At 48.8% G+C, this 12,966-nt stretch overlaps 5 protein-coding genes across 5 annotated transcripts in view; 3 read left to right on the top strand and 2 right to left on the bottom strand.

The window, feature by feature from the left end:
- Positions 1-1,934: 1,934 nt before the first annotated feature.
- On the top strand, positions 1,935-2,230 carry Pmar_PMAR015955 (hypothetical protein; the record flags this gene model as incomplete). Its single annotated transcript, XM_002774331.1, has 1 exon — positions 1,935-2,230. A coding segment is annotated over one exon (296 nt), but the record flags the coding sequence as incomplete, so codon positions are not given.
- A 364-nt stretch (positions 2,231-2,594) lies between these two features.
- Pmar_PMAR015954 (vacuolar protein sorting vps16, putative) lies at positions 2,595-3,196 on the top strand (the record flags this gene model as incomplete). Its single annotated transcript, XM_002774330.1, has 3 exons — positions 2,595-2,839; positions 2,893-3,019; positions 3,071-3,196. The coding sequence occupies 3 exons, from the start codon at positions 2,595-2,597 to the stop codon at positions 3,194-3,196; spliced, it is 498 nt and encodes a 165-aa protein (XP_002774376.1).
- A 1,195-nt stretch (positions 3,197-4,391) lies between these two features.
- On the bottom strand, positions 4,392-4,796 carry Pmar_PMAR015953 (hypothetical protein; the record flags this gene model as incomplete). The annotated part of the gene is made up of 1 exon (XM_002774329.1): positions 4,392-4,796. One exon carries the CDS (start codon positions 4,794-4,796, stop codon positions 4,392-4,394), a length of 405 nt encoding a protein of 134 aa, XP_002774375.1.
- Positions 4,797-7,979: 3,183 nt separating this feature from the next.
- On the bottom strand, positions 7,980-10,176 carry Pmar_PMAR015952 (zmym1, putative; the record flags this gene model as incomplete). Its single annotated transcript, XM_002774328.1, has 3 exons — positions 7,980-8,160; positions 8,254-8,465; positions 8,537-10,176. Coding segments are annotated over 3 exons (2,033 nt in total), but the record flags the coding sequence as incomplete, so codon positions are not given.
- Positions 10,177-11,178: 1,002 nt separating this feature from the next.
- Positions 11,179-12,966, top strand: part of Pmar_PMAR015951 (big MAP kinase BMK, putative) — a gene marked incomplete at both ends in the record, with an annotated part of 4,612 nt that continues 2,824 nt past the window's right edge. The window contains 2 exons of the mRNA XM_002774327.1: positions 11,179-11,186; positions 12,304-12,344. Of these exons, the coding sequence (XP_002774373.1) occupies positions 11,179-11,186; positions 12,304-12,344 (49 nt within the window). The remainder of the gene's footprint in view (positions 11,187-12,303; positions 12,345-12,966) is intronic.

Genomic DNA, 12,966 nt, shown 5'->3' with positions numbered 1-12,966 from the left:
CCGTGTGCATGCGTGCATTGGGTGGAAAAATGGTATGAATTTGATTTTGCTGGGTTCACTACCACCACGAACTCGACCGGTGTGTCTACTCCCCCTGGAGGGTCCTAGTAAGAGTACTAACGATGTGAGGTGCCTCATCAGTGTTGAGGAGGAGGAGGGAGAGAGCAGTAGCAATACTGCAGGGGCGGTGGGCGTCGGTGCCAGCAGAGGAAGGGTGTTGGTACTGGACAAAAACGGTCGGCAGGAGGAAATACTCACGGGGGCGTTGACGATACCAGAAAGTGGTAGCGGAGCGAAGCAGGAATTTAATGACGATTTTAGGAGACCACTGGGAGTAGTCATTTCTATGGCAAAGAGTTTCTCGGGACATATGGTAATTTTGTGGCGCGTGACGTTTTTCAGCCCATATCCTTGCAGGTTGCCCTGCTATCGGATTGCGGCCGATTCCGCATATTGCCCACATCTCCCGATCTGAATCCTGAGTATCATCAACCGCCCGTCCCCCCTCCATCTGCGGAGGCTATCCCCATCGTCCCGGCTGCTGGGAGTGGGTCTCTGGTGGTCACTCCCGCCGACGTGGCAACAGCACAGCGTCGAGTTCCTCCTACTACTACTAGCGTCACTGCGCCACAAAATTCTGACCCGTTTTGTCCGCCGGTACCCAGCAGTGTGGCGGATGCGGCCTCGCCGATGTCGACGTGTACGAGAGTGAGTCTACAGTGGTGCGGTGACGATGCGGTGGCTGTTTATGTGACCGATAGCCGCAGGGGCAGTCATAGTCTCTACTTGGGAGGAACTGCGCCAGCCTTTACTACTGATCCGGCCGAGTACTGGGTAGACCCACCGTTTAACTTTGATAATGGGATTTATATTCTCACAGAAGCTGACGCACTGCGTATATTGGATTTGAATCAGTCGCTGTTGATTCAGCGGGTGAGCCCAGCGACCGAGGCAGTGTTTGGGTTTGGCGGCACGAAGTCGTCACCACCAGCAACACTAGCGTATGCGTATGAGCGCTACGCTAAGAGGGGAGATGTCCGCTCTGAATTGTCGGTACGTTCACTGAGGGGCGGTAGCAATTCTAGTGCGGAACTACAGCGTGCTGTGATGGGGTGTATCGAGGCGGCGACGGCAGAGACCCCGGCGATTACGCGAGAGGCTCAACAGCGTGTTGAGGGGTTGATGAAGGCGGCTCAGTTTGGGAGGAGGTTCCTGCAGGCTACTCCGACGGCGGGGGGAATGCCGGCGATCTCGAAAGCTGTTGTTATTGCGGCTGCGTACATACGTGTCACCACGGCACTGGCACAGGCTCCTGTGTATATGCCGGCTACGGTGACACAGGCGAAATTGCTGTCACCATCGGGAGTGGTAGCGAGAGTTGCAGCTAGACCTGGACAGCAGCTGCTGGCGTTTAGGTGAGCGAGGCCTTGTGGCGGTTGAGTTCGGGAGTTCCCAGAGCTACATTATGGAAAATTTTCGGACGATTTGGGGTAGAAGTGTAAAAAAAAACCAACGAGAATTTTTTCCGAAAATTTTACGGGTACACATCCCTATGGTAGTTCCTGGCACCATCCTGGAAATGTTCATTGCTCTCAGAATCGCCGAGTGGCTCGGTTGCGATCCATCGTCAGCAGTCGAAAATTGGGTAGATGCTCTCCTGGCCTCGCCTGATAGTGCGAGGATGACCGATAGGGAAATACTCAGCGCTATTATGGACAAGATGAAGTAGGGGTCTAAACCGGACCTATTTCGTATCTTACCATCTTCGACCTTAGATTCCTCCCTCAACAGTGTCTTGCAGCCTCAGTTGGTGCGTCCTCAACAGATCCCTTGAGGTCGTCATCGACCACCCTAGCCGCCATGGCGCGTATATGTGTCCGCTACAATAGGCAGGCAGTAGCATCTCAACTCCTCCTCTCACTGGATGGTCGCAGTCAACAGCAACCCGAAAGGGGCAGCTGAGGCGACTACTGGCGGAGTCACCGCCGGTGGCGAGCATGTTGTGGGGCTCCTCTTGTCTCTTGGGAGTGTGTCCATGGCCCTGCGTAAAGCTGTGGATGCGGGGAGCCCAGATTCTATTCAAAGGTGCATCAGTGCTGTCATCGATAGTGCGGCTGATGTGGAGATGCGCAATGATCTTATACGTGTATGCAAAGAAGCCGACCTGACTCAGCTGGAGGTCTGGTGGCTCTCTCGTGTGATCGTTGGCGACAGATGGAGGTGGGAGTAGAATCATTGGTGAGGACGTTGGCGTTAAGATGGTCCTGAGGGCTCTTCATGGGGCCTCTGCGGTGGCGCAGCATTCAGCCATGGTGGCTCTGCGAACGGCGATTACCGCGCCAGTGGCGCAAGTGGGAAAGGAAGAGACGAGTAGCAGTGGTGACCGGTGGTGGTCTCGACTGGGGAGGTCTGATTCTGCTGAGTCCAGAGTGCTCACACGAAGCGATGCTGCGGACATGTTCCGGAACGCTGGTGGGGAGTTTTCGGGAGTTTACGGTACGACCAGAGAGCCTAGTGCTCAGATGTCCGCGGTGGTGTTGCAGGAGGAAAGCGACTTGTGTCGGTCGCAAGCTCAGCTGGAGAGGCTATCAGCAATGCGGGGATGGACCCGTGGCGGTGAAAATAAGTTTGTGGGGACCTCACTGTGGCAGACGGTGAGGCGGTTGGTGGTGATAGGAGAGCTTGAGGAAGCTCGGAAGCTGCTGACAAAGTTGAAGGTCTTGCCGGAGTATGAGCGGCGGTGGTGGAAAGTGGCGGTCGATGCTTTGGTCGAGGCTGGACGCTTCTCGGAGTTGGCTCAGATGGCGGGGAGCTCCGCCTCGGGAGGGCCTCCGATAGGGTAGGCGGGGATTTGATATGGAGGTGCGGTATTTTGTTAATCGATGGGCGCAGGTTCGAACCCATCGTGGCGCTTCTTTTGGAAAACCAACAGTTTGATCTCGCCAAGGGTTTGATAGGGAGGTGTAAAGACATGGAACAAGTCGCCAGCTTTTACGAGACGCTCGGCATGCGGGAGGAGGTGAGAGAATCCTTAGCGGAGCGAAGTTTATTGATGATGACTTTTCCTCAGGCGATGAAGGCTCAGCAGTTGGCAGAGCAGCAGCGTCGATCCATCGGTGGGAGTGGATCCATTCTAACTGGGTGGTCCTCTACCATCGCCGGTGCAGTGATGAGAGGAGGCTTCACTCGATCCTGAAATGCACGTTACCATTGCCGTTAGAATCATCTTATGTTGAGTTGTTGGAGGAGAGTCTGTGAATGATCAACCACTCATCATGAGTCGTCTCTTGAGACTACGTGAGCCTACATGCGTGACGGAGTAGTTGTTGCTGCTGCTGATACCCCGTTGCGAGTTTGCGTGCAGTGTACTACACTGAGCGTAGTCGTTACACTGCTTATTGACACACAACTGTGTAAGCTTGAGGCATGTCGAGGCATTAGCATGATGGGATGCTAATATATTGGTAATCACTCACTTTGACGATATACGTGTTGCGTAGTGGTCTAGATTCGTCAAATCCACTCTTAATGGGCTTTCAGAGACCCCCTAGGAGTCTTGAGATTTTTTACCTCGGAACTTGCAAGTCGCGAATTCGGTTTAAGATGTAACCCAGGTTCGAATTCCACGGATATCATTTTGAGCGTGTTTTACTTCTCGGCGTACAGTTCTTAATCCTCTACTGCGCATCTTGAGGAGTTGTTCATGTATGACAATCCTATAAGATTATCGTCGTTGTGGTTGACTCGCCAAAGCCAATCGTTGCCTTTGAGTAACTGCCTTCTACTAAGCTCTCTGGTTGCACATGCATGGCGGCGCTATTACAGAACCCCATCACTTTCAACGCTGATTGACGTCGCTGTTGGAAGTTTCCTGTTCAGTGGTGCTGTTCCATTCCTGCTATGAGCTCTCCCACTGGTGATGTTGACGATGATCGGCTACTGGAATCCAGTAACTGGATGATGTATCCTCCCTATGCTGTGATAGTGTGGGGAAACGGAAGGATACGGTAGTTGGACGGGGAAGGCATCAGGTTAATCAGTATCCCTGCGGATACTATCCCGTGGCCATGAGTTCTCTCCTCTTCGAATTACTTTCAGTCTTGCATCGTTGAGGAATTAATGTGGTCGGGGTTCGATCGCCGAGTACTGTCGAAAACCGAAAGTTTGAATGTTATACTTCTAGAAGGTCTTTCTACGTTCCCCTTGATAACTTTGAAACACAAAACATCGAAATTGAGGATATATTAACAACGTCATGCAAATAGTAAATAAAATATTACAAAGTCGTCTGAATTATAATAATCGTCAGCACCATCAGGCCTGGGCCTGTGGTGCTGCTTGAGGACGTCCTGAAAAAAAGTGCGTTGTTGATAGTCTCTCGAACCACAATCTTACCCTTTGGTCCCTCCTCGGAGTGGGCCACCAAGGGCGTTGGTGGTGGTAGTGGTTGTAGTGGTGGTGGTGGAGGAGGAGGAGTTGTTTGGGTAGAGGATTGGATCCTTCCCCAGCGCATCCTCCTCTGCCAGGTTTAGATCAATCACCTTCTCCATTACGGACCACCAGGACGTAGAGGCCTGGGTCTCGGCATCGACAGTAGTAGTGGTGGTGGTGGAGGAGGAGGTGTTGGGGTAGAGGATTGGATCCTTCCCCAGCGCATCCTCCTCTGCCAGGTTTAGATCAATCACCTTCTCCATTACGGACCACCAGGACGTAGAGGCCTGGGCCTCGGCATTTAGAGTAGCAGGCGTGGTGGGGGTAGGGGTAGGGAGGGTATCCCCTCCAAGAGGGGCCACCATGGTAACAATATAAACCGGTAGGATTGAAGTAATCGCCATTAAGATAATGGGAAAGCTCTAAGAACGAAGACAAGGTTCATGAAGACTAGTCGATACTAATTGAACTATACGATACTGGTCGAGCATTGCAGAATCAATTCTGTATAAGAAGATCATAGAAGAGTGGTTCCGGTCGTACGACCGGCAGCGGTCGCGGGGATCTCGAGCGCGCGCCTACTTTCGAGCGGGAATATTTCCGAGGAAGGTTATCATTAGCCTCACTAGTGGAACCCCGTCGCTACGCTCCGGGAGTCGCTACGCTCCAAGGACAGATAGCAATGTATGAGACTGGATAAAGTACTAATATACTTGGTAATAATATAGCGCAGACTTTGAACGATGACAGAAGTAAGATGTACGATGTTCCGATAACTGAACGCAATAGAGACAGGCATGACGCTCCAACGTTTCGCCACAACGTGAACAACCTTGGCATGCTGTTGTGCAGTTCTAAGGCATCAGTCGACATTATGAGCTCGTTTTCTTTTCTTGAACCGCATAGATATACGATGAGGATATTTTGGTCGAAGTTGGACCTGAAAAGAAATAGGTCCAGTTAACGTTATGAGTTCCGAGCATAGAATGAATAGAAATTGTATGCTTGCAGGGAAAAACACATTGGGCGGATTAGGTATCGACAATCAGATAGAAATAGTTGAGGGAAGCATAACGATATGTTGGAAGAAATGTGAACGCGCAGGAAAACGTATATCGCGAGAAAAACGTTTTTGGAATTATCTCTCCCATATGGTCTAGCGCCTCAATGTGGCGTGGGAGTGATACTCATGCGGAGTATGCGAAGCTAGACCGCTTATACCGAGCTCGACAATCACCCAATGGGTGGTGACTGAGTGGCGGTGATTCACCCCCATGGAATCCATGGCATGGATTCACCGTGGTATCCTACAACATCCAAGGCTCATTTGGCCTCAAGTTGGAGTTGGCTCGTTACCGGTCTCTTGCCCAACCACATGTAGTCTGCCTTCAGGAGACATTCCACACCGAATCCACCCACCTACACTTCCCTGGCTATCACGTCGACGATCTGCTTTCGGCATCGGTTCCGGAGACATCTCAGCGATCTTCCCGTGGTCGTCGCAGCGGTGGTCTGGTCTCACAAATCCGCGACGATCTTAGCTATCACCATTTGTATACCATTAGTTATACTGACTCACACTATTTATTCTGTATACTTGTCACAGTTGTCCTTGATAATACCCAACATTACCGTTGCCATTTTTTGTCTGCTTCTTTCGGCCCTCTGTTAGAATTCCAGAGGACTCTCTCCCGCATATTCCCACACCGCAGTATTATTCTGGGAGACTTCAAACTATGCAACAATTCTGCTTACTCGGTACGGCATTTTCTTCTCTATGACTCGGGTTCGAATAGGTTCCGACCATCCTTCATCTCTAAACTGTAGAGATAAAGGATGTACTGCTGTAGACACACAGCTCTGCGGCGGTCAACTATGTACCGCTGTAGAGTCTACAGCGGTACAACCCGAACTCGGAGACAACTGCTCCACGTTTCACTCCCTCTTGCCCAAGCTAGCCACCTCCACCTGTGATCTCCCAGGGAGATTCTCCTTCTGTGGGTACCGCCTACTCTTGCTGTGTGGGATTGGGAGACTCCCGTCCGCTGGTCCCGTTAGTTCTTATCGACCTCTACTCTTTTATTTCTGTCATGACATGGGAATTCACTGCCGCTCTTTACCACCTTAGCGTGCATTAGTCGTTGTAAGGGCGATACGCCAACAGGCGTGTAACGCCCCGGTAATAGGCGTACCTGGGTTTGAGAGGAATTGAGCGGGAGTACTCGAGATTGGACGACGGTTGTAATAAAAGAATGAAAATTGCATGAGACATTCCAGATCGAAAAGCATAAAATTTTAAGCATAATCGCAGTGTAGTTGGGAATGAAGGAGTAGAAACTACAAAGAAAGGAAGAGGTTATGAAGAGGAGCCGAATGATAGGTACATTACCGTATCAGACTGTGATGTAGTAGAAATAGGAGCGTTTGGAAGTTGGCCGTTTGAACGTTTTAACGCACTTTTTCGGGCGGTTGCATGTACAGGAAATGCAAGTACATGCAGTGCAGGAAATATACACGACAGGTTCCACGACAGATTCCACGTTGTGGAATGAGTAGAGATGGTTGCTTGCAGGGAAAAAGCAGGTTGGGCTCATTAGGTATCGAGAATGAGATAGAAATAGTCGAGAGGAGCATATCGACATGTTGGAAGGAATGTGAACGCGCAGGATATCGCGAGAAAAACGTTTTTGATATTACCTGGATTTGAGAGGAATTGAGCGGGAGTGCTCGAGAATGCACGACCTTTGCATGACACATTCCATATCCAAAATCATAAAATTTTAAGCATAATCGCAGTGTAGTTGGGAATGAAGGAGTAGAAAGTATACAGAAAGACAGAGATTATGAAGAGGAGCAGAATGATAGGTACATTGCCGTATCAGACTGTGATGTAGTAAGAACAGGAGCGCTTGGAAGTTGGCCGTTTGAACGTTTTAACGCACTTCTTCGAGCAACGATTATGTTTGCTCTGCTATTTAGTTATAGATAAGCAGCTTTTCTTATTGCCGGTGGGAGAATGGGTTGTGTGCAGAGTTTATTATTACATCGACTATTACAATGCAAAGTGGAGAAGTTGAAGTCGTAGTGAACAACACGGCTACTACTGAACCTTTGAAGCGGTCGTCTTTGACCGTGATGATGATACTGCCAAATACGAGAGTATCAAAGCGGCAGTTGCGGGTGTTCTCTCGAAAAAATACCTGAAGGGAATAATGTGTTGATAGCTGGGAGGGACGGTTGATAGTAGACCGTTCCTTCCTTCGCTTCGCATATGAACGCACTGATGTACCTGAGTTTGGATAGTCTCTTAAAGTAATAGGAATCGGAAGTTAGTGTGGTTGCAGCTCGAAAGTTATTACTGTGGAGGAGATCGCTGATGCGATAACAGCGTTGGGGTCAGGGGCGGCTCTAGGCCTATGGCCACAGGGGGGCGGGAGAGGGGCGAGAGAATTCTCGTGGGGGTCCGGTTTGAAAACACAACTTGAATCACTTTAGAGGAAAAAATTGTCTGCCTGAATGCTCGCAGACTACTACTCTGAAAGTACTACTTCAAAAGCATTCTCCTGTTGGACTCTGCGAAAAGATCAATAACATCATCGAGATTCAAGCTTTCAAGCCTCTCACGAGCGATATTGAGGACCCCAAGGTTTGAAAGCCTAGCATCCCCGGTAGAGTTGCGCAAATAATCCATGATCCTTCGCATAGTAGAAAAACTCCTCTCGCTTGAGGCTGATGAAATCGGGAGCGAAAGTGCAATACGCAAAAGCCCCACCATGTTGGGCAAAACTCTCTCCTGCGGGAGAAGGAAAGAGTAGAAGCTACGAAGGTCTTCTGGTAAATCTTCGCCGCCCCGTTGTAGAACATCTCGCAAGAGTGCAACTTCAAGCTTCAGTGCTCTCGAAGAGACAGATTCATCAGGGTAGTAATGACAGAAGATACCGATCAAGTCCTCCTCGTTCAAGAAACGCGGGCTGCCTGGGATCATGGCAAGCACGCCTTTATACACAGCTTCATTCTCGGGAGCTTTGAACCGTCTGAATAGCTCCCATCTGACACTTTTGCACAGTGGTATGAACATATTCCTACGAAAGTCTTCGCGGCTCACCCCGGCCTGATGGAAATCGGGCCGTGCTCTCCGCCTAACCCTTGGGGGCCCCAAGTTGGGGCAAGGACGGGAAGACCAAGGTCAAGAATAAGCCGATTTGCCTCATCCCACAAAAGATTCCAAACTTCATCATCTTCCGTCGGCGAAGGCCTGTGCAGACGTGTGAGTGCAGCGTCTATATCGGCCAACCCTTGCGCTAGAGTGTGTTCCTTATCCTGCAAGGATTCTGCAACGTCGGCTGTAACATTCAAAACCCAGCGCATAGTCACCAAGTTAACCATGAACTCTGCGTTAAGGCGTAGTCGAAGTCCCTGAGCAGTACCACCTCTATCTCCGCCCTCCTCCTCGAAGACTTCGAGGGTCTCGAATATAGCGGGCATGGTTTCTACCATGGTATCCAAGGCACGGAACTGGCAAACCCAGCGCGTCTCGGAAAGGGACGGGACCATCCTGGGTTGCTTTGCAGGGTTGGAGCCCTTCTGAGACTTCTTGAAAACCGGGTTCACGATGGAGCTGGCTAGGAAACGATGAAGGTCTTGGCACACCTGGAAGAGTCCGGAGAACCTCTCAGCTCTACATACCTCAACAACCACAAGATTCACCCTATGGGCAAAACAGTGGATATAGATAGCAGACCGAGCCTCATTGGCTCGCTCTCTGACGCGCTGGGCGACTCCGCTCACAGCGCCGCTTATGACGCTCGCTCCGTCGTAACATTGGCTAACCATGAGAGAAGGATGTATACCGACTTCGCCAAGAGTGCGGAAAATCTCCTCTGTAAGGTTGGCGGCATCCAGTTTTTCGCACCGAACAGAGGCGAGGAACTCCTCTTTGATCTGCGCGTCATACACATACCGGACGCAGAGGGACAGCCGCTCCGTATGAGCGATATCGCGAGCCTCGTCGCATATGAGGCTGAAAGCACCGCAAGCAGCCACCTCGGATGCTACAGACTGACGAACGAGCTTCGCTGCACAGGCGATGAGGTCATTCTGTATAGAGTGATGAGTATATCTAGCATTCCCAGGACCATCGGAGAGTCTCTGCTTGACAACGTCATCAAAACGACTCAGCAAGCGAGTCAGTTCCAGAAAATTTCCCGGATTGTCGCCGTCGGCCACGTTTGACAGAGTTTCTCCATGCACTCTTAAGGCCAACCCTTGCTTACAACAAAAAAGAATACAAATGAGGATCGATCGCAAGTAATGGCGATTTTGTTTGATCACATCTTGGTTTTGGGTATTGATCAAAGTGGCAACTGATTGACCTTTTTCCTTCATTAGCTGCCACTGTAGGAAAGCCTTGGCTGAAGTCTGATGATAGTCACTCGCAGAGTGTTCGTCGAACCTCTGAATTGCTTTTTTCCAGTTCGAGAAACCGTTTGGGTCGCTGAAGAATGGAGAGCCCTTACCAACTTTGGGCGCACCGAAGTGTCTGCAGTAGAAGCAAAAAGTACTGTCTTTCAGGGTAGAATACTCCAGCCAATCGTATTTATCCTGCCACGCCGCCAGGAATGACCGACCACCAGTGTTGGAAGGAAAATTCTTCCCTTTCACCTTGAGCCGACCGTCTTCTTTACCGGTTGATATATCGCTCGGGTATGCCGACTCAGGCCGTATTCTTTTGAGGAATGGTTCCATATGGAAGGTAAATAAGACCCTGTGATCAGACTATGGTCATGGTTGTCCATTACCGTCTTATAGCAATGCTATGGCGGGGGGGGCTGAGTTTGCAACCGCGTGACGCGTGCGCACGCGTACGGAGGCGACTGGCGCGCGAGAAACTCATGAATCAAGGCAATGTTCAACATGCGGGTGAAGCCGCACCAACTCCACACCATACTGCTGGTAGCGGCCGCCCCCCGCCGCCCCCCCTAAGGCCGCCCCTGGTTGGGGTCGGCGAAGGGGCATTGGATGCGAGTAAGACGCGGATTAAACCCCTCATACCAGAATTACAACGGAGAACAACACTCATTGTGACGTAATATGTGGAGAAATGGTGAAGTGGTGTGTAAGTTGGTTATTGACGAGAAGGTCGGAAGTTCTAATCCTGGTGAGGACGTTATCCATTTTAGATATGTCGACTCGAAATCATTATCGATAGAACAGTTCAGAATGAGGTGTTGAAAGCTGCCTCATGTGGTGAGAAGTTCTCACCACATAGAGTTCTTCACAATTTCCACTATAGAGTTCTCACTGAGAACTCTATAGTGGAAATTGAAGCGTCCTGATGTAACATCACTGAAGAAATTTGTGAAGTGGCGTCGTAATACTCTGTGAAAATAACGCGATATTATTCGCGGTGATATGCAGTAGTCGTGAAATATTTTCTGCACATGGTCAACTACATTTGTTGTTGATAATAGAAAATTCTGGGAGGAAACTTCGATAAATGATCATTGATTCGTGTACACTTCTACCCCGAAATCGTATATAAAACTCAATAGTGTAGCTAAAGCTCAATACCGACGATATCTAAATGATAATTAACCTATTTCAACCTATTGCCCAGTAGTATCTTCTGTGTGCGTTATTAATATCTTTTATTGTATCCTTCGCTCGCCATTGGATACTTGTAACCGTCACGAAGCATGCTGGACAATTCCAAGATCGATTTGAGATTATCCTCATCATCATTCCCTAATGGACTGGTATTGAGTTGGCCTACTTTAATACTGGTGAATCTAACAACTATAGCTTTGGAATCTCCTGAGCTCAGCTGAGGAAAGCAAACATATATTCCTACTCCAACACTGTATAGGAAACTCCTGAGCTCAGGTGCTGAGGAAAGCGATTACATATATTCCTACTCCAACACCGTATAGGAAACTCCTGAGCTCAGGTGCTGAGGAAAGCGATTACATATATTCCTACTCCAACACTGTATAGGAAACTCCTGAGCTCAGGTGCTGAGGAAAGCGATTACATATATTCCTACTCCAACACTGTATAGGAAACTCCTGAGCTCAGCTGCTGAGGAAATCGATTACATATATTCCTACTCCAACACCGTATAGGAAACTCCTGAGCTCAGGTGCTGAGGAAAGCGATTACATATATTCCTACTCCAACACTGTATAGGAAACTCCTGAGCTCAGGTGCTGAGGAAAGCGATTACATATATTCCTACTCCAACACTGTATAGGAAACTCCTGAGCTCAGCTGCTGAGGAAAGCGATTACATATATTCCTATTCCAACACCGTATAGGAAACTCCTGAGCTCAGTTGAGGAAATCGATTACATATATTCCTACTCCAACACCGTATAGGAAACTCCTGAGCTCAGGTGCTGAGGAAAGCGATTACATATATTCCTACTCCAACACTGTATAGGAAACTCCTGAGCTCAGGTGCTGAGGAAAGCGATTACATATATTCCTACTCCAACACTGTATAGGAAACTCCTGAGCTCAGCTGCTGAGGAAAGCGATTACATATATTCCTATTCCAACACCGTATAGGAAACTCCTGAGCTCAGTTGAGGAAATCGATTACATATATTCCTACTCCACCAACACTAGCATGGCAACCCCAACAAGCTCCTCCTCATCCTCCTCATCATCCCTGGCGCCTCACGTCATCGCCAAACGATTACTAGAGGAACGACGAGAAGAGCTTTTGAGTTCTGCGGGGGTACCACAGAAATATGATAGTATAATAAACATTCCGCGGAAAAACTCAATATCATGTGGACACTATTCTGGAGATGAATTTGAAGTGAATGATGATGATGATGATTATGAAGGAGTATCAGCGACGACGTATAGGGTGGACGAGAGATATAAATTGGTGGAGCATTTGGGACAAGGTGAGAAGAGGAGGAAGTGTTTTAACGGTGTTTTACGCGTAGTACACCATGTGAAAAACGCGATATGCAGCGAATAGTGAAACATGTTTTTCACTAGTGTTTTTCATATCACGGCTGGTGGAACTCCATTATTGTTGTTTACATATGTACAGAAACCACTGAAAATTTGATCCCAGAGTTTTCATATTTTTCCCTACACTGGAGTTTCCCGACTACCCGTTTTACGCGAAGGGGCGTAAAACTCGGTGAAAAAGGCGATTTTACCCTTCGCGGTGATATGCAGTAGTCGTGAAATACGTTTTTCACATCACCGGTGAAACTCCACTGTTAATTCTATTGTTGTGTGAATATTTTCCAGTTTTGAAAAATAGCTCTCCTCCCTAGAATTTGAAAACAGTGGGGGCGAGAAAATGTTCCTAATGTGATGACATTTACATGGGAAACTGATCGAAGAACATGAGAAATTAAAAATGAGTTCTTTCTAAAAAAAATCACCGGTGTTACGCGAAATGGCTTCAAACGCCATACGAAAAACGTGATAGTCGCGAATTGACAACTACTTCGCGACTTCCCGTATCACGTAAAACACATCACGTGTTTTACGCGTTAATCACCACTGCTT

This window comes from Perkinsus marinus, assembly GCF_000006405.1.
Source record: "Perkinsus marinus ATCC 50983 genomic scaffold scf_1104296958406, whole genome shotgun sequence".
Taxonomy (NCBI): Eukaryota; Perkinsozoa; order Perkinsida; family Perkinsidae; genus Perkinsus; species Perkinsus marinus.
The sequence above is the reverse complement of the archived record's forward strand: the minus strand, read 5'-3'. Positions and strand labels throughout refer to the sequence as shown.